Below are 22,378 nucleotides of genomic sequence, written 5' to 3'. Positions count from 1 at the left end.
AAATCAATAAAGGAGGTGTTTAAGAATCTTCTTTATTGTTGTTGAAGTTATGAATAAAATCATGCAATTGGGCAGTCTCCCAAAGTGTGTATACAATATTTTCATTTTGGGGAGGATGAGTAGTTAATTAAAGTGAGAATGTGGGGAAAGAGATAAAGTAAAGATATCTTTTCACTCATTCTCTTTAGTGACCGCCATTGCCATTTCTCACCTGTAGTAACAACTAACCTTAGAAGTCACTATGTGGAGCACTTTTCCCAGTTTGTCTTATTTAACCCTCCAAACAATCCTCTGAGGCAAGTGATGAGCAACTTTGCCAAAGTAGAGGAGTCGTCAATGGCAAGATCAGGGCTGGGACGCAGGCATTATTCTAGAGTCAGTGCTCCTAACCACTGTGCTCTGGACTCCAGACCCACTACCTATCTAAATGATTGAATGAGAGAATGAATAACGCCATAAGGATACCTGACTCCTCGCTGCCATTCTCCTTCCTAACCACTCAGGGAACAGCTATGCTGCCTGTGGAAGGGGCTGCCTTATGACTTACTTTTTTCACACCTACCACATCGCTGCTCTGTATTAATGACCTGGGAGTTTAGTAAGACAAACCAGGAAAAGATACACGGAGCTCATGTGCTGAGCAGTTTATCAACCAATTTAAATTTCTGTTGTCATATATAACTATTAAATAAAGTTAAGGACACATGGCCTTTCTCAGCCCAACATGTTGGCCAAAAGGAAAAGAAGGACAAGTCTAGATATGAATGGTGAAATGTATTTCAATAACAGATTCTACCCTCGTATTTTAATAATGGAGCCTGTCCCTATAGAAGCTATCCCTCTGCATGAAATAGAGAGGGCAGATTTCCCCAGCTGCTCTAACCCCAGCGCTCCTCCTGACTGTGGAGACTGGCAGTGTGGAGGAGGCCTCTTTAGTAGCATTCCATTCACTACATCAAGCCCCTTCCATCTCTCTTCTATTTCAACCTCAAAGATCTGAAACAAAAAGAGCACCTCTGCTGAAACTCAGGTATTTTTTCAAAGACTGATAGGTCTATTCTGATTTCGCAACAGGCTACTAGTTTACCATTCAGCTCATGATAATCAAGGGCTCAAACTTGAGAAGCGAGAAAGGGTTTCCATATACTTAAAATGTCCACCCAGGAACAATCTCTGTCATGTAAAGAATTTGAAGTTATTACTTATAACTATTAATATTACCTTTTCTCCTGTATTTATTTCCTCCCCACGTTCCTCTTCGGGACCTTCCAGTGTTGCTGTGGGTTCTAGAGCTTGCTGTAGCATTTGCTCCAGTTCTTTTAGTAAAACTTCTGTCTCAGAGACAACTAAAGAAACATAATTAATATAGTAAAAAATGCTACATCTTAATTCAATCTAATTCCTAATCTTAGCCACCACAAAAGAGGAAATCTTCCAAATGTTACAAGATAAGAAATAATATTTTGTATAAATTTCACATATGCCCTCTACTTGATACAAAATTATTATAGATTTCAAGGTGAATATTTTACAATTATTCCTTGAAAAATGTAGATGATATTTTTGCTAAATGTTAAGTACCCCAACAACAACAAAAGCTCACTAAAATGTGGTGTGCTTTTTTTTTGAATCAGGAACCAAGGACACTAAACTAAATTATGTTATTAATAGACCAGGGGTCAGCAAACTTTTCCTGTGAAAGGCCAGAGAGTATATTTCAGGCTTTGTGGGCCAGATGGTCTCTGTCACAACTACTCAATTCTGCTGCAGTAGTGCAAACCATAGACATGTACACTAACAAATGAGAGGGGCTATGTTCCAATAAAATTTCATTTATGAAAACAGGCAGCCAGCAGTATGACTGAGGGCCACAGTTTACCAATCTCTGCAATAAATTATTAAAATTACTCTTTAAAAGGGAGCCATATGATTAAGTGGCTAGGCTAGACACAGGCTAGTTTATTCCTAATCCAAATATCAACACATCTTAATTGCCTAATCTGATATTTTTTAAAAAACACACTTAAAAGTTTTTTGTGTGTATGCTACTGTGATAGGAATATATTAAGTTGGCAAAAAAAAAAAAAATCTGATAATTCACTGAACTTGCTGAGATAACACAATACCCCCCAAAGAAATAAACACCTATTATAACTCTATAGACTCAACTACTGATTAACAATATGCAACTGAATTTCTGATTTAAGTAAAAAAAAGCACTTTCATTTGCTATAGAGTCTTGTTGAGGTAATGATCAAGGAAAGGAGGCCATGTGGAGCCTGCTGTCCCGCACAAGAGACAGATGGAGCACCTGAGAAGTCCTTCCAAAGGCAACATGATTCAAAGAGAAAGGCCATGAATACACATCCCATCCCCTTGCACTCTGGTTACAAAAATCTGACACACCACCTCCTATTATCCACTGTTCACTGGCAGACCACCACAAATCACACTAATAGAACAGCTGAAAGTTTATGGAACATGAAAATAGATCCAGCAAGATACACACTTTAGAGCTCAAATATTATCATTGAATACAGAAGCAAGGTGTTCCTAGCAATAGCATTAACTTTTACTGTAACTTTTGAATGCACTTAAATTTTTTTTATTAATACTGTTTAGGAAAAGTGAGATATATATCCATATGAGATTATAGCCACACATGCACGCGTGCACAAACATACTTGTAAAATAAGCATGTTGTAAGGTAAAACACAAAAATTATGTGAAAAGTTTGATGCATTGTTTCCTTTTCTCGATTTCAAAAGAAGCCATACTTTATTGCCATCTTTGTTGATACATTTCTCTTACCTATTATTTGTAAGAAAGAAATTTTAAAATTCTGCTAAAATACTGTTTATTAAATAATGGTGTTAAATAAGATCATGGAAGATTATTAAATAGAAAGTTTTCCTTCCCTGGTTGTTCCTATAATACTGAAAAAACAATTTTTAGTTTACATTTTTCACATTCCAATTTTTAATTATTTTATTTTTTAGAGAGGAGGAATAGGAGGGGAAGAGAGAGAGAGAGAGAGAGAGAGAGAGAGAGAGAGAGAGAGAGAGAGAGAGAGAGAGATGAAAGAAAACATTGATCAGCTGCCTTCTGCATGCCCCCTTACCAGGGATTGAGCCCACAACCCAGGCATATACCCTGACTGGGAATCAAACAGGCTACCTTTCCTTGCATGGGATGACGCTCAACCAACTGAGCTACACCAGCCAAGGCACATGATAATTTTGTCTACAAAAGAAATTTTTCTGTCCACATTTACTGCTTTCCCCAATTTCCTTTATGTTAAATCAACAAATATTTATTCTGTGCCTACTAAGGGCCAGGGACTCAAGAGAACAGGTGTAGACCAATAAGACTTCCTGGCCCTCATGTCTTCACAGACAATCTTGGGTTTTTTTCAAAACAGCTTGAAAACAGCATTCCGATAAGCCATCCCACACTTTAGGACCAGTTCCTATGTTCAAAAATAAAACAAGCAAAAACTTTAATTGATATGTTAGTTTCAGCCACATAGATCTGTGTTCTAGGGTAACTGCTGAAGCCTAAGAATATGAAGTCTGAACTATTACATTCTAGAATGATGATAGTCAAATTTTGATGGGCATAAGAATCACCTGGAAAGTTTATCTAAAAATACGAAAGCTACCCTATGTCCAGAATTTTCTAGAGGAATGTACATTTTTGCTGAAGCAATTTTGTTACTGAAATTGACCTCTATATATGACAAACTTTTCACTTAGTAACCTGTTACTTAACAGACCACTATTTGTGGTTCCTTTACACTGATTCTCCAGTCCTACTCACAGGTGTTGTGTTTTCCTGCTTTACATTCTGAATCTAAGGCTATTGACACTGACATTTAATGCATGGTTGAGAAGATGGATTTTGAGCTATGCTGTAAAGGAAAAATGGCACAAAAACATCTTTATATTTCTAAAGCTATGCTAAAATACAATCAATTTATGATAATGAACGTCAGTGCTGAATGGCATTGTAGGCTCTCTGCTTCCAAGTGATCTGGAAAAATACGTACACTGCTTTGAACAAGGGTAAAGTAATGGATGACTTCATAAATCAACCAGGGTTCATAATACCAACTTGACGGATGTCAAATCCTGTTTCCAGAGCCACGGGAGCTTTGCTTTTCTAAATAGGTATTCCTATTTTGTGAACTGATAGAGTTCAAAAATAATTCTCAAGAAAGAGCAGTTACTGTAATCTAAAAACTAGGTTTTCAAAATTGGTCAATGATAGTTTCCAAAGATAGAGGCAGAATGAATGCTTTTCCTGATTGCATGACCAATCATTTTCTATCAATACTGATTATCCTGTAGTTTCCCTGACTTCTTTGAATTTGTTGTTCAGAGTAAAGTGATAGCATTACAGCTGCTCCATCACTCAGAGAAAGTGAAAAAGAAATCTCATGCTGAAGTCCACATCTGGCTTTTAAAAATGAAGTTTTGTAAAATAAATCAAATTGTTTTTCCATTCTCAATGAGAAATGCTGTTTGTCTCAATATATCAGTCATTATTTTAAAAGCTTTCAAATGTATATTTATGGAGTTTTCTTCCAACTCTACTTCTCTATTAAATGTTAAAAGAAGCTGTTTCCATCCTATTTAAAGAGGCTACTGGTTGGGTCACCCCAAAGCTGGCACTAAAAAATATCATCCCATTAATAAAAGCCTAAAATGCTAAGTGTCCAGTAATCTGGTTGGCTGTTCAAACAATCAAAGTGTAATATGCTAATGATAAGCTAAGGCCGCTCAACCACTCACTATGATATGCACTGACCACCAGGGGGCAGACAGTCGACCGGTCAACCAGTTGCTATGGTGTGCACTGACCACCAGGAGGCAGACACTCTGACTGGTAGGTTAGCTTGCTGCTGGTATCTGGCCGATCAGGACTGAGCAAGATGGGCCGGACACACCCTGGAGCCCTCCCGTGGTCTCTCCCCAGCTGGCCACCTCCCGCATCCCTCCCCAGACCCAATCATGCACCAGTGATGCCCCTCAGCCTGGCCTATGCCCTCTCACAATCTGGGACCGCTTGGGGGATGTCAGAGAGCCTGTTTTGGCCCGAGGCAAAACGACCAGTCACTATGCCGCACACTGACCACCAGGGGGCAGACTCTTAATGCAGGAGCTTTACCCTGGTGGTCAGTGCATTCCCACAGAGGGAGCGCTGCTCAGGCAGAAGCCAGGCTCATGACCGGCGAGTGCAGCAGCGGTGGTGGGAGCCTCTCTCACCTCCGTGGGGAGCAGGCCTAAGCCAGCAGTCAGACATCCCTTGGGGGCTCCCAAACTGTGAGAGGGTGCACGCCTGGCTGAGGGAACCCCCCTGAGTGCACAAATTTCGTGCAACAGGGCCTCTAGTGTTAAATAAGTTTGCAGGGACATTTCAATAAGGACATTTAGAAGGCATTCTTACAGAAAACTTGGTTTTGTTTTGATTTTGAGTAACCACAAACACTCCTCTGTCTGCTTACAATGAATACAGAGATGAGTAAAATACAGGGTGAAATGTAATGGAGAAGACAGCATCATTCCTGGAGACACAAACAGAAATTGGAAGCACAAGGCTTTGTACAAGGGGCATGAAGACCAATCATATCTTACCAAGTGGTAAGATTTGTCTTGAGTAGTAAGATATCACTTCTCTCCTTGTCACACCTTCAAGCTCCAAGGTCTTCATGCTCTTGCTAGGACCCACCCCATGATGCAGACCTTTCCTATATTAACATCCCCTTCCATGCTTACATGTCCCAAGTCAATTATGAATATACCATTTTCTCATTTAACAATGAATGCTAATAGATTATTAGTTTGTCCTGAGTAATTATTAATATGTCAATATCTTATTTAATCAAACTTTTATAGACTGTCTATTCACCCAAAAGAAATGAGCTATTTACCAACAGAAAATAATGATACAATTTGAAAAATGATAAAACCTCAAAGATTAAAATAAATAAAAATCAATTCATTAAAGGGGATACTAATGGCAATAATTACATTTTAAAATGCTTAGATCAGTAGTTGTACCAGTGGTGTACATTTAAAAAAATAGCTTTAAGGTTCCTGGTACTTAAGGCAACCAAAGAAATAGCTGCACACTTTGATTAATTTTAAGAAAAATGTGACCCTAGAAAAGTCATGTAAACTCTTAAGTGCCTCAGTTTTCTCATCAATAAGATGGGGTATATAATATCAACCTCATACAGATCTCATAAGGGTCAAACTAATACATAAAATACTTAGAAAAGTGAGGATATATAGAAATTGTTATAAGTATTGTTTTTCATTGCTATTATTATTGCTATTTATATTTCATCATCATAGATACATTTTCTTATCCCTAAACACTGGGGAAAATCAATTACAGGGATAATACAAATATAGGGTGGGGCAAAAATAGGTATATAATTGCTCATATGGAAAATAATACAATAATTAATAAATAATAATACAAGAATAAACTCTTCACATACTCACAAATGCAAACCTACTTTTGTCCCACCCTGTATAATATATGATATTCCTGGTATCAATTTTCCAAAAAATACAGACATGTTCCACAAACAGTTATATCTTAGATTAAATCTTTACATAGTGGTGGGTATACAGTTTAAATTATTTAATGATTCCTCAACTTTTTCTTGACTATTCTGTCCTTTTGCCTCACAAGAATTAATTTATTGCCAGAAACAGTCCTTTCCATGTTGGATAAGCCAGATTTCACTGCATCTCTTGATTACAGATGAAGAAACTGATAGTTGGAGAGTAGCTGCACTTAATTAGTTCTCCTCCTGATCTCTAAGGTGTGTGTGAGGGTGACAATTGGTAGAGAATCTCTATATATAAAAAGCCAGCAACCAGAACGCTGTAAGGACCAGAACAACCCATGACTATGACACCCACTGTGGCTAGCGAACCCACCCAATGGGGGGGTGGGGATGCTGGCCAATCTCACGCGGCCCCTCCCCCCAGCCAGCCTGGCCCTAATCGGGCCCGATCGGGGTGGGCCTGCCAGCCAACCTCCCACCATCTTCTCCTCCCCCCGACAGGCCCGGCCCCGACCCACCCCAATTGGGGATGGGCCAGCCAAACCCCACCCATGCACAAATTCGTGCACTGGTCCTCTAGTAACTTCATAAAAGAACAGCAAATCTGGAGTAGTAGACTAATAGGAAAGATGGTCCAAAAAGTAGGGCTTGCAGAGATTCCAGAAGAAGATGGTATAATTTTCCTGTATTACTTGATCTAGGGTTGATTCTGCCTTAAGAATACATGTGAGATATTGGAGGCTTGCATTTAGGGATCCATAGAAATATAGGTAGCAGGTAAAATATTTGAAGAGGGTTAAACTACTATTAAATAATTACTCTCTCAATATGTAGACAGCTCTTGCAAAAAAAACTGTAGGCTAGATGTTTCTGCTCTTCAGATGTTCAAATGAGATGGAGGAGTAAAACACAGATTAGGCTATTTTAACAATTAACCACTGAGACTTTTAAAGCCACACAGAATGTGAGACTCCTGAAAAGGCTTCCCTTCCCATGGATCACTCCTGAGATGAATTCACTCGCTTACACGGAAGAGTCACTTCCTGTCAATGAGCTCCTGGCTGCACTGGGTTTCTTGTGCAGTACCCCTTGCAAGTTCGAGGGTAGAAGGATCCCAGCGATGGAGCCCTCAGCTGTGGTGCCAGGTCTTCCTAGTGGAAACTCCGTCATGGATAAGCTACAAGAATATTTGAACTGATCTTGTGAGGCAAAGGGACAAAATAGCCAAAAAGGGCATCTTAATTAAAAGGAAAGAAGCAGCCAAATAAGAAGAGAAAGAAACAATAGAATTTTATAGTAGTTTAGGAGAAGAATAAAGGATTAAAAGTAACAATAACTATCCCAACCTTTCTCTGCCTGTTTTTCTTTCTTTCAATGAGACTATAAATAAGTGACTATTTAGCTAATTGAAACACAGTGCCATAGGATCTGGGGGTGGCTACTAGTGAAAGGGGGGAGGGAATGAATAACTTCTGGGGGTTTACTGTGCTTTGAAACCTCTGTAAGGCTGCCTAAGTTCCAACTTGCAAATAAGCATTTGCCTGCTTTTCAAGACACAAAAATGTACAAAGGGTAAAGCACTTTTGAAATTAAAACCTTCTCCCTGCATTCCACATTCACCTACTGTGTTCTAATACCAACGGCTATTCAGCTGGGAGCCCCAGGCTGCCACTTTTCTTCCTTCTCTCCCTTTGGCACTTCACTCCATTTGGAATGGAGAGGTCTGAACTGAAATGTATTTTTGCTGATATTTCTTCCCACAACTGCTGGTACTTTATTTTAAAAAAAGTTATTTCCAGAAAGTCTTCTCCATGTTGGATAAGCCGGTTTTCACTGCATCTCTTGATTACAGATGAAGACACTGATAGTTGGAGAGGGAAAGTAGCTGCTCATGATTAGCTCTCCGACTGATCTCTAAGGTGTGTGTGTGTATGGGGGGTGGGGGTGACAATTGGTAGAGAATAACTTCATAAAGGAACAGCAAATCTAGAGCAGTAGACTAATAGGAAAGATGGTCCAAAAAGGAGGGCTTGCAGAGATTCCAGAAGATGGTACATGCTAAAAACGAGAACATTTAATTCAAAGGAATAGAAATGTAAAGACAATTGAAAAGCCCTAGAATGTAAATCAATACTCAAAATAACCCACTAATGTTTCTCAGATATGTATATATTATTTTTCTTCAAAGGACTACAACTATATTTGGTAGTATTAAATAGAAATAAAAGAGCTAAAAGTAGGACAGGCCTTCACATACCCATATTTTCCTTTGATAAGGCATCATCTGTACAAACATTTTCAAAACAGCATTTTAAAATAGCTTTCCTAGAAAAAAATATGACATAGTTAGTTTCAAATAATCTGTCATGTATATTTAAATGACCATTTATATATATGCATTGGTAATCATAAATTATGAATATATATTTACTTTAAAGTACTCTTCCTTGTGTTATACTGTAAGGCAGTATGATACAGTGAAAAGCCAAAGGGAAATAGTATTGATTTGGGTTCTCTCTAGGTGAAAAGCACTAATAATCTACCAAGCACCTTACATAGGCTTTTTCATGTAATCCTTCCCCCAGAAACTTACTAAGTAATTGTCAGTCCCATTGTGTAAAGAAACCGAGGCTCTGAGAAGTTGAGCAACTTGACAACGTAGGTAAGTGGTTGAGCATGACGCACTAAATTCTGTCTGACTGCAAAATCCATGCTATTCCACTACATGGTATTGCTGATTAAGAGTCAGAAAACATTTGTCCAAACACATTTTCTCTAACCATAAGATCTTTAAAAAGCCACTTAGCTTCTCTAAGCCACAAGTTCTTCACCTTTTAAATGGAGATGACTGTGGTACTCTCCCTACCTATTTTGATGGGGTTACTGGGAAATATAAATGAGATAAGGCATTTTTAAAGTCATTTTTAAAATTTTAATTATTCATCTTCTGAAAAAGGACTATCAGAGTTAGTCTTTGCGTAGGACTCACTTTAACACAGTACTGATTACCATTCATTAAAAATAAATAAATAAACAAACAATGGCTGGTTCAATGATAAACACTAAAATTTGTCATCAGTGCGTATTAATTCACTAGAGGCCCAGTGCACGAAATTCATGCACGGGGGAGGGGGGATCCCTCTGCCCGCCCTGCACCCTCTCCAATCCGGGACCCCTCAGGGGATGTCTGACTGCTGGTTTAGGCCCGATCCCACAGGGACTGCTGGCTCTTAACTGCTTGCCTGCCTGATTGCCTGATGGCCCCTAACCCCTCTGCCTGCCTGATGGCCCCTAACCACCTCTGCCTGCCTGATCGCCCCTAACTGCTTCTGCCTCAAACCCGCACCCAGGACCCGGGCTTCCCTCCCTCTGACCAGCTGCAGGCACCCGGAACCTGGGGCGGCTTTGCCCAGGCTGGCCACAGGTGCTCAGAACTGGGGCGGGCAGCTTTGCCCAGGCTGCAGCTGCCGGCACCTGGGACTACAGGTGGGCGGCTTCTCCTGGGCCCGCTTTGTCAGGAAGGACATCCGGAAGATGTCCAGTCTAATTAGCATATTTCCCTTTTATTAGTCTAGATTATAAAGGCCTGTTTCTGGTTCCCATGACCTATTTTAAACTGAAAACCTGCTTTTCATCTAGTTGCTCACATGATATTAAAAGTCCTAGTTCAACATTTTTTTATAAACACCAAACTTTCTCCATACTTCTAAAACTACTACTTATCATTTTATTAATTCTTTTAGAAAATTTTAAACCCAATTGTCTCCCTAGAGAAACAGAATCAAGAGCCAGGGGGAAATGCCATATAATAAGTAAACCCAATATATATTTCAATTTTATTATAATACTTTCTAATTAAAAAGAAAACATACCTGTTCCTTTTTCTGAATTTGGGCTTTTTCGTTTCAGTATTATTTTTGGAAACTGGCAACTGTAAATAACAACAAAAAAGATGAGGCAATTCATATGGGATGGATGAGCTCAGTAAAATAGTGGGTCCTATATGGGCCCAGTAATTTAGCCCATAGCCCTGAACAACACCCTAGGTCATTGGTCAGCAAACTCATTAATCAACAGAGCCAAATATCAACAGTACAACAATTGAAATTTCTTTTGAGAGCCAAATTTTTTAAACTTAAACTATATAGGTAGGTACATTGTTATTAACTTAATTAGGGTACTCCTAAGGCTTAGGAAGAGCCACACACAAGGGGCCAAAGAGCCTCATGTGGCTTGTGAGCCGCAGTTTGCCAACCATGGCCCTAGGTCAACTCTATGTCAACCAACTTCACAGTCCCTGCAATTGCACTGATCTGCTCAACTTCCAGGAATGGTAGGCTGATTCAGATGAATATTATCCCCTGCATCCAGGTTTGTCACCTTCACATACACATAAAAATACTAAGTAAAACAACTTTTTAAGTCTTAATACATATATGACCATTAAAGAAAGGAAAATAAGTATGTATGTGCCAAAAACATGAGGAATGCAACACCATATAGGTGGGAACTGGCATGGTGAAGGCCACAAGGAATTTGTACCAGGATAGGGCACAAAGGACTTGGGACTGGGGTTTTAATGATTCAGCAAAGATACAATGAAGAATGTGGAGAAATTAGAACCTCATACATCGCTGAGAATGTGAAATGGTGGAGTCACTTTGGAATACAGTTTGACAGTTCCTCAAATGCTAAGTGTAGAGTTACCCTATGATCTAGCAATTCCACTGCTAGTTATATACCCAAGAGAAATAAAAACATGTCCATACAGAAATTATACATGAACATTCATAACATGATTGATAATAGCCAGAAAGTAGGAACAACCCAAATGTCCATCAGTAGATAGATAATATGTGGTATAGTCATACAATGGAATATTATTTAGTCTTTAAAAATAATGAAGTAACTCTGGTTTCTCTTCAGATCGCATAAATCTTTCCCCTTTTACTAAAAATAATGAAGTAAAGACACATACTACAATATGGATGAATCTTGAAAACATTATGCTAAGTGAAAGGTCAGAAATGTCAGAAACAAAAGGCCACATGTCTGATTCCATTTGTCTGACACATCCAGAAAAGGCATATCCATATAGACAGAAGTAGATTAGTAGTTCCCAGGGACTCTGGAGAGGAGAGAAATGGGCAGTGACTACTAATGAGTTTGTGGTTTTCTTCTGGGGTAATGAAAACATGTTCTAAAATTAGATAGTGGTATTGTTTTACCCAACTGTATCTATACTAAAATTCAATAAATTGTAAGAGTGAATAAATTATATCTCAACAAAGGTATAATTATAAAAAAATTAGAGACAAAAAAATTGAAAGGAGATAGAATATACTATATCAATAACTATTAACAAAAGGAACCGAATGTAGCAATATTGCTGTTAGAAAAAAGCAGGTGTTAAGACAAAAACCATAATCAGGGATAAAAGGGTTATTACTCAATGCTAAAAAAAGTCCACCCAGAAAGTATAATAGTCCTGAACCTGTATGTACCTAAAATCTTAGCCTTAAAATATACAAAGCAAAACAAAAGTAGAAACTGATGAATCTACAGTTAAAATAAGATATTTTAATTTACTTCTCATAAAAATTATAAAGCAAACACAAATTAGCGAAGAAATAAGAGAATTCAACAAAAGAAATAATAAATTTAATAAACACATATAAAACCTGGCACTGATTAATTATAGAATATATATCGTTTTCAAGCCTAAGATATTTGCAAATTTGATCACCTATTGAGTCACAAAGGAAGTCTCAAAAATATTAAAATAATTTCTATCTTACAGACCATATTCACTGACTAAAATGCAATAAAATAAGAAAGGAAATAAGAAATCAAAACCCAAAATATAGCTGAATAAATTTATACTCAAATTATAGATATAGAAGAACTCACATTCTCCCATGGACCTTCCTGTGATAAAAGTTATGATCTATGTCAGGATATGGTCTCATATTTTAATTATTTGTATTCAAGACTTTTCTCTAGGGCAGTGATGGTGAACCTTTTGAGCTCGGCGTGTCAGCATTTTTGAAAAACCCTAACTTAACTCTGGTGCCGTGTCACATATAGAAATTTTTTGATATTTGCAACCATAGTAAAACAAAGACTTACATTTTTGATATTTATTTTATATATTTAAATGCCATTTAACAAAGAAAAATCAACCAAAAAAATGAGTTCGCGTGTCACCTCTGACACACGTGTCATAGGTTCGCCATCATTGCTCTAGGGTAATGCACTTTGTCTCCATGTCGCATCATGCATACTGTAGTTGCACATGAAGTGTATGTGGGATAAATTAATGAATAATTGTTCGGAGAAAGATAGGATAAAGACATATCAGCATAGAGAAGAAATGGAGTCGATGTTACTGTCCATTCTCTACTGCCATTGTTGGTGACTTAGGCATTTAAAAAAATTCATTCCATTTATCCTCAGCTTCTAAGACAGCTCAGTGCAACTTTCACCTCAACATATTCGTTGGTTCCTTTTATTTGTTTTCACTTTAACTTACTAAAGTGATACTTTCTTAGCCTGCTTTGTCAAATTCTCTCACAGTTTTACTGATCTTTCTAATGTTGAATCAAGTATTTGAACTACAAAGGTAGGAATAATTTTTTTAAATTTACTATATGTTTAGCAGTTAGCAGAGTGACATTCACATTATACATTCAAAAGCATTAACTATGAAATGAAGACTGAATTTAATAATTTCTCAAAGTATTATTAAACAACTTAAATAACTTAATAATTACTCAAGGCAAGTTTGTATGAAATACTCATGCGGCTGAAAACTAAGTAATTATTCTTCTTTTTGTGATCTTCAATCTCAAGGAGTAATTCAATTTTTTTTTATTTTTTTTTCCAGGACTGGAAATATAAATATTACACACACACACACACACACACACACACTGAGTGGCCAGATTATTATGACCACCTGATGCTTGTAGGCAAATTAGCTCTAATTTCACGCTGAAGTTGCTAGAGGGCCAGACCATTATAAACAGGGAAGCAGGTTGTTTACCACGACAGTAGGTTGTTTACCACGACAGTAGAAGTGATTTTTTTCTGAAGATATGGGTAAACAATGCGATTTAACAGCCTTTGAACGTGGGATATATTTGAACGTGAGTGGACAGATTATTATGACCACCTGACGTTTGTAGGCAAATTAGCCGTACACTGCATCGCATGGGATATGGAAGCCCAAGGCCTGTTCGAACGCCTTTGCTGTCTGCAGTTACCAAGATAAAACGTCTCCAATTTGCACAGGAACACACGGATTGGGCAGTCGAGCATTGGAAAAAAGTCACGTGGTCCGATGAATCACGTTTCCAGTTGCATCATGCAGATGGCAGAGTGAGAATTTGGCACAAACAGCATGAAAGCATGCACCCCCACATGCATGAGTACAACCCTTCAAGCTGGTGGGGACAGTGTTATGGTTTGGGGCATATTTTCCTGGCGTGATTTGGGCTCTTTAATTCATGTGGAACAACGTCTGAATAACACAACATACCTAAGTATCGTTGCTGATCAAGTTCATCTTATCATGTTGATGGCGTATCCCAATGGAGATGGCTTCTTCCAACAAGACAATGCGCCATGCCACGGTGCTCATATTGTGCAGGAGTGGTTTCAAGAACATCAGGGAGACTTTACCTTGCTTAGGTGGCCCCACAATCACTAGATCTCAATCCAATTGAGCATTTGTGGGACAAAGTTAAAAGAGCCATCAGGCAGCTGGTTCCACAACCATCAAATCTCACAAAACTGGACAGTGCTATTCATCAGGCATGGTGTCAGATTCCTCGCATCACCTTTCAACATCTCGTGGAGTCAATGCCAAGAAGAATTGCCACAGTATTGAAGGCAAAATCTGGTCACTCAGTATATATATATCTCCCACGTTCAAAGGCTGTTAAATCGCGTTGTTTACCCATATCTTCAGAAAAAAATCACTTTTACTGTCGTGGTAAACAACCTGCTTCCCTATTTATAATGGTCTGGCCCTCTAGCAACTTCAGCGTGAAATTATAGCTAATTTGCCTACAAACATCAGGTGGTCATAATAATCTGGCCACACAGAGTGTGTGTGTGTGTGTATAATTTTGTTTATATCAGATTTATGTAATCTGCATAAACTGACTTGACATTGCCCTTTCCTTAAGTCACTTATTCATCAAAATGAAAATATTTTCAAACAAGAAGTTTGTTAGGTGTGTTAAATCTGAGGGTATAAAATTCTGATTCAGCATTTTATGCTCGCAGAAGACATATATTTCATAACCTTCTTTTGAGAGTAACTGTCAGTCAAATAATCACTACAGAGCTGCCTACTTTTATAGAATTTCTAAAAGTATATCTGTGCCTTGAATAATGTACACAAACTCTTTGTCAAAAGTTATACAAAAGAACAGCCAATGCTCTCATTTAACTGGAAAATCTGCTGGGAAAATAGGCTTGGCATAAGGATGAAAACTAGTTTCATGGAGCATTGTAAATAATGGTTATTACTTAAACTGAGTATCTGGAGAGTGCCACAATAAAGTCTTCAGGCCAAGATAATGATTGTTTTTAACACTTCTTTGAAAAAGGGGAAGGCTGAAATGAGCATTTTCTAGCCCTATTTTCAACATGCTTTCAACAAAGAGACTACAAATCTGCATAAATGTCCGTCAGTTACCATATGCTCCAGTCTAGCGAACCTTTAGAAGACTTCAGTATTCCTGTGAGACCTGAATAATATCACAGATCAGTCCCTGGCAAGATGACTTAGAGATATCCTGCTGTCCCCTGCCCTATTTCTTCAGCCATGTGTAAGTTCACACTAAAGCACTGTGAATTTCTCTGCTTTGAGGGGCTTACCAGAGAAAACACTAAAGTGTGTATTCAAGCTGTGAGCTGAGACACAGAAAGTATCTTTCCTAAAAATAGAAGTTGGCCACTAGACCACCTTAAACAGAAGGCTTGAAAGACCTATTAAACACCTCCCAATTCCGGGTGAGGGTAGAAGGAACAAGACACTTATGATTATGTACTTCATTTGATAATTTTTAAAGCCTTGGTCTTAATTTCCATACCAGGGAGAGAACATAGAAATTCAAGAGGTTTTTGTTTGTTTGTTTGTTTTTAAACAGCTCAAATTTCACTCATATTTACGAAGAGCTTAAGAATACTAAAGGCTAATCAAAACAGGGTGTCCTGGGAGGAAAGATGCCCATGAAAAGCAGAACTTATGTCACAGTTGTTTACCTGATGGAATTGAATTAGATTATGTGACCTCTAATTAGAGATGCTCTAAAAATCCAAGTCTATTGAAAATAATTCCTATTTGTGTATAGTTTTCATCTAAAGTCACTGGTTATTTTAGCAAGATGAATGCTGGAAGAAGATAATGTTTCTAAGGAAGGCTTTCTAGAATATACCCATTTCAATTAAATTTTAAAAATCTGAACACATAGAACAATAAATGGTTATAGTACCTATATTACACATATTTTCTGGATAGAAGAATGAATATTGAGAGCTTCATTATCTATTTTACCATTTTGTGCTCCATCAACTAGAGTAGTAAGGATCACCAGTCTGGTTCTTTAACCCATGAATTACTGTCAAGTGTTCTCAGCATTTATTGCCAGCAATGTGTAAAAGATGATCTCTCTCCTACAGAGAAATAGACAGACATTCTATCTACACAATAGCAACATTTTAAAAGAAAGATTATTCTTTTAAAAAATGTTATCTGGATCCAAGTCTTTACATCAAGTTTCTGATGATTCCAGAGGTTGAAGTTGAGGACAGTCTTAAACCCAAGTTCATAAATACCTCCCTGTGTATAATAAGAATAACTATGTCCCCCAATATGTATATGAGTATAGCTGTAAGGTATGTACCTAATATACATATTTCATAGTATAGCAAATAATTTTTGGAACAAAGTAGAAATATGAAATACATAAGGAAAAAGAAAGATAAGTAGCACCTCAAAGTCATTATAATTTTAAAGCATTAAAAATTAATAATTTATAGGTCTTCAAAGAAAGTAAATAGGCTTACCTTGTCTAATATACATGAAAAGTTGGAAGACTGGTGGGCAGAAAGCAAATGTTTATAAATTTGAAGTTATAGGTGAGTTATTCTAAGTTAAAAGGAAATTCTACTAATTTTCACTGACACTGTATTTTTATGCATTCCCTTTGCAAATAGGAAAATAGTAGTAATTACTATTAGGTATAGAAAGATCATTTACTATCTAATGCAACAGCTACAATTTATAAAATAAAAATTCACTATTCAAATTCCAATGGTATGATATATCAATAACCACTCTACTGGTGAGTAATATTGTTTTTAGTTTTAATGTAATGAATGAGGAAGATGGTGAATGAGAACTATTCTAACCTTTAAAAGAAACCCAGATTCATTTCGTGTATAGCTGGATGTTGGAGACATGCCTTATGTGTTGCTGGATCAGAGAGAAAGTATTATGCTTGTAATGAATATAGTCAGCAAAATAAATTGAAGAGCCTTTAGTCCCAAATAAAAAAGGGCAACACCTAGAAATTTCTTTTATGTGATAACTAGGACTGGAGTTGAAGAAATTTTTGTTTCTTAACAAAAAAGCAATCATATTTAGCAGAATTCTCTTTATTGCCTTCTGGATCAAAGTTAAAATATAGAATATAAAATGTGGAAAATTATAGTTGAAAAGTTTTGAATTTCTGGAATCTGTGACACCCACTTGGAATTCTGTAAACTTGAATTCCAAGTGGGTTTTTAAATAGGCATTATGTATAGAGAAACAAAATTAATACAATATTCTATTATTACAAATGGTGACATTCAAAATGGTATGTATTTGTTTTTCAGTAATTAGGATGAAAATAATTCTTAAAAGACAAAAGAAAAAATTGCTGACAAACATAAATTTCCTTTCACTAAGCACCAGATCAGCACATCTAAAACGAATTTTCTCAGATAAATCTCTGCACTGGGACAAATCTCTGATTTAAGAAGGCAGCACTAACATCCCTTCCCTGTTCCCTTCCACTTTCTACAGCACCCCTTAGGGCTACAACCCCGCATAAACAGGCTGCCCAGCAGCCATGTGGATGGAAAAACTGCCCTCTATCACTACTCCTAAGCAACACATCTCCCACCACCAGCCCTGTGAACTTGGAGAAGAGCATGTTCCTCACACTGGGACACTGTTGTTTTATCTCCAGGGATGAAAACCAAAGGAGACTGCACCTCTGCTGCACTCACTCTGATGCGCATTTCTCCTCTACACCCTAGCTCCTCCCAATGCCCCTGCCCATCTTAGGAGAACAAGAAGGTCAATCTGGCTGAAGTCAGATCCACTGACTGAAAGTCAAATCAAACAAGGGTTAAGCAAGTCCCAAAGTAGACTTTTCTTTTATTTAAAGATCAAATACAATCATCCACACCAGAAAACAGTTACTCTGAATCAAAGGATCTTTGCTTGCTCTCAGAAATGGTATATTATAAAAGGATATCAGAGATTAATCCATTTTGCCTAATTTTAATATTTTACTGCTAATAGTTATCCTGTAGAATTCCTATAGATTGTAATTTAAGACAAAAATAGGTAAATTTTGCAACCAAATCAAGGTTGTTTAGTTATTAAGTTACTAAAGAGTATTTTGTTAAAAATTATTCTCCTGGAAGGCTGTTTCATTACAGTACTTTCTGGTGGTAGTTTTCCTCTGCTGATTTTGAGCATAGGGTAACTGAAATTAGTATGAAAAGAACTTTCTATTTTAAAGTTTCCACTAATTGATTTAAAGTAATAAATGGATAATGTTTTATATTAATGTGTATGTATTTTTAACTATTTGAAAAATTCACATTAAAAGACCACATTTATATTTTAAAATTTATAATAAGAAAATTTAGGGGGGTGATAACAATGGTCTTTATTTTGATCACGAATGGCAGTTACATAAGTGCATAACATAGAAAAAAACTCATCAAACTCTATGCTTAAGATCTGTGCATTTCACGTGTTTCACTTTGACCTCAATAAAAAATTAAACTAAGGAAAAGGTAAGTCGAATGAAAGATCACTACAGTAACTATGGCAAAATGGTGATGGAATACCTGAATGATACAATTTGGAGAATAGTGGTCCAAGGAAAAGTGAATAATGCCCACAAAGTATAAGGAAACTAAATGAGTTAGAAACCTGACAGAGACTCTTTCCAAGGGTTTCCTCTGCTTACTATTCTTTCTGATATTTCTCTCTGCCTGGGGCTAGAAGCCAGCAAGAGGGATCTATTATAATATTTATCTTATTGGAAAGATGAATATAAAGCTAAGTGAATCAAGTGAATTGCAGTATATGAATTCCAGATTAGTAAGCAAGTTTATTAATTAACACAAATACCCAGACATCTAGTCATAAAATGTAAGCAATTTATCCTCCCATTGGGCTAATGAAAATGTCCTGCTTATTATGAAGAATTTTTGCAATAATTTCAGGAAAAATATTTTTTCATTGGAAAAAATATAACCTAAATTCCTCATACACAAATGTATAAATCAAGAGTGGTCATTAATTTTGCCTTTCAAAGTTAATGAGTAGAGGGGGAAATGCCCATATATACACACATAATTTTTATATATAAGCCAAAATATTAGAAAACAGAATGAAAAAGAGATTATTTTGTCATTAGTAACACATTCTTGGGGTAGCCTTAATCAGAAATATGTAATATTCTACACTGAAAAAAAACTGAAGCAAAATGAATAAAGAGAATCCTGGGTCTATCACCTAACTTGTCTCTTTATTCATTTTGCTCTAGTTTTTTATCTAATTGTTATCAGTAGCAATAGGAGAAAGGTTAAGTGAATTGTAATATATTTTGTTTTAATGAAAAAGCAATCTTTTAAAACGTATCACAAAAGCTCTAAAGCCCCAAGAGAAAAGTTTTACTATATAAGTATAGCTAAAGAATTACATAAAATTTAAAAGAAAAACTGAAAAAAATGTTTGCAACATATTGACAAAGTATTAATTTTTTAAAAATATATTTTATTGATTTGTTACAGAGAGGAAGGGAGAGCGATAGAGAGTTAGAAACATTAATAAGAGAGAAACATCGATTCAGCTGCCTCTTGCACGCCCCCTACTGGGGAAGTGCCCGCAACCCAGGTACATGCCCTTGACCGGAATCAACCCTGGGACCCTTCAGCCCGCAGGCCGATGCTCTATCCGCTGAGCCAAACCAGCTAGGGCCAAAGTATTAATTTTTAAAGAAAAAAAAAGACAATGTAAAATGGCTAGAATTGGCAAGCTAAGCCAGTCATTCCCTTAAACTAATGATGGGACTGTAATTGGTACAGTAATGTTGGGGGAATTTTTGGAAAAGGATGTTCAGCAAATTTGCAAAATTTAAAATGTGCTTATTACTAGAAGCCTACTTGTAGTAATTTTTCCTGTGAACATCTACAGAGATTTGTGTACAATGATGTTGTTGCTTTTTTATTTGTAATTTTGCAAATCAAAGCAACCTAAACGTCTAGGAGATAGTTCAATAAATTAAGACATTTCCATAAAACAAAATGCTCTGCAACCACTTAAGATTTGGCAGATTTGATTTGAGATGTCAATAAAATATTATTAAGGGAAACGGTAAAGTTTTAATTCATTTCATTTATGTTAAGAAAGTATATATACTTATTCATGTTATATTTAGACGTATAAAGAAATAACTGTAAATAAATGCATTAAATTAATAAAACTTGGTTTAATTAAGTGATGAATCTTAGATGATTTTTAAAATTCTTATCCTACAAATATAATGTTATATTACTTTGAAAAAATAAATGATTAAAATGTGGGACTTCTTTAAAAAAAAAGACTTCTACATAATCTTAACTATCTAATAGAACTATGATGCTATTACAAGTCTGAGAATTTTAAATGTCCTTAAGTCCTTACTTTCTATTTCTTTTTAAGAAGAAATTAGGGAGAAAAGTGCTAGCATTTATTATACAAGCACCTACTAAAATATATTAACTATATGCTATTATAATTGCTTTTCATATTAACCTTTATAGCAATCATACAAGGTGATTATTATTGTTCCCAATGCAGAGATTAATTCAATGAGGTGCAGAAGTGTTAACTTGCCTAACGTCACACAACTAAGTAGCAGAACTAGTTCTTGAAAGCAGATTTGGCTCATTCATAAGTCTGTACTCTTTCCACCAAAATTTTCTGTTTCCTACATACATACATACACACACACACACACACACACACACACACACTTTCCATAATCTATGGTAGGCAACACCATCAGCTACTCCTGGCATACCACTGCTATTATTCATTTAAAATTATTTTTATTTCTAGGCTAATTGACTTAGATATTTACTCTGGTCTACACCAGCCTTTTGACATTCTGAAAGTACTTATTGAGCTGTTATAAATATTTTATAGTTCCTGGAATATTAGAGCAGGAAGGGACTTAGAGCAATCTAGATCTTCCTCTTCTTTTTAAAAATAAAAAACAATTAAGTGTGACTTATTCTCTTTCATTCAGACTGCTGCCATTGAGCAGAGATGTGGTCAGGTGTGTGCACCTACACAACTCACATCTATCTTAACAGTAGCCACATGGATGGAGAGCTGAAGGATGGGGACTATGAGATGGGCAGAGGCTTGCAGACAGAGGTGTGAGTAACTGCACTTCTACCCTTTATAGCTAAATATATAGTTGAAATGTTACAATATGTTGAGTAGAGAATAAGTAAAGTATTCAGTGAGCTCAAGAACAGTATGTTTATTCTATTTCAACTTCTCTCTCCATAATAAGCCTTCTAAATCCCTTGCCTTCTTGTCTAACATGTTGCCATATTATTTTGTACTAGAGGCCCAGTGCACGAATTTGTGCATGGGTGGGTTCCGGCCTGTCTGCCCTGATTGGGGTCAATTAGGCTGGGCTGGCCAGGGGGAAGAGATGCTGGAGGTTGGCAGACAGTACCTGTCCCTGATTGGGATAGAGGGGCAATCAGGGGAGGGGGGAGTGCTGCGGGCAGTTGGCCAGCTGGCCCTGCCCCCTGGTTGAACTCTAGGTTGAATTCTTGGTCCAGGGGACAATTTGCATATTAGCCTTTTATTATATAGAATTATTATATAGGATTATGTCACTACACAGGTATATTTCAAGTTGGTTGAGTCGTCCAGCAGTGTATTCAAAAGTTATGCCAACTGTTGGGCAGTTCTTGTTATACAGTTTGTTCCATTCATTACAAAATATTTAGTGTCCTTAAGATTTGTCCTAAAAATGCCTTGTATCCACCCAAATTACTATATCACAATACATACTTTTCTACAAATTCCTAAAAGAGCCCATGTCTTTCAAACTATCTATGGAAAAGGAGCAGTTTTCCATCCAATCTGTTCAAGATATATACCTTTTAAATTTTTTTTTAATTCACCATGGGGAAAAAGTCACTAGAAAAAATAAAATAAAAAGGAAATACAAAATATAAGTTCCATTTTATTATTACATTCAACAGATAAAAATTCCTGTCAAATTATTATGCAAATTTATAAATTGTTACTCTCATTATTTTGTTCTTATATCATTAAAGACCAAAAATAAATAGTACACAGAATGGCTATGGTCTCTTGACCACACTTTGAATAACACTTTACTAAGCACAGTACCACCATCATTGAGAAGCACTGGTAAAAATAAAGCAAACCTATATAATAGAGAGGTAATATGCAAATTGACC

General features: G+C 36.6%; 1 protein-coding gene across 2 annotated transcripts in view; it reads right to left on the bottom strand.

Annotated features, from left to right (window-relative positions):
- Positions 1 to 22,378, bottom strand: part of ZCWPW2 (zinc finger CW-type and PWWP domain containing 2) — a 78,490-nt gene that overhangs the window by 6,772 nt on the left and 49,340 nt on the right. For both annotated transcript variants that reach the window (XM_059664123.1, XM_059664124.1), the window contains 3 exons: positions 10,456 to 10,514; positions 8,841 to 8,908; positions 1,222 to 1,346 (listed from right to left, as the gene is read on the bottom strand). In XM_059664123.1, coding sequence (XP_059520106.1) covers positions 1,222 to 1,346; positions 8,841 to 8,908; positions 10,456 to 10,514 — 252 coding nt within the window. The remainder of the gene's footprint in view (positions 1 to 1,221; positions 1,347 to 8,840; positions 8,909 to 10,455; positions 10,515 to 22,378) is intronic.

This window comes from Myotis daubentonii, chromosome 14, assembly GCF_963259705.1.
Source record: "Myotis daubentonii chromosome 14, mMyoDau2.1, whole genome shotgun sequence".
Lineage (NCBI taxonomy): Eukaryota > Metazoa > Chordata > Mammalia > Chiroptera > Vespertilionidae > Myotis > Myotis daubentonii.
This window is presented reverse-complemented; position numbering and strand designations above follow the sequence as displayed.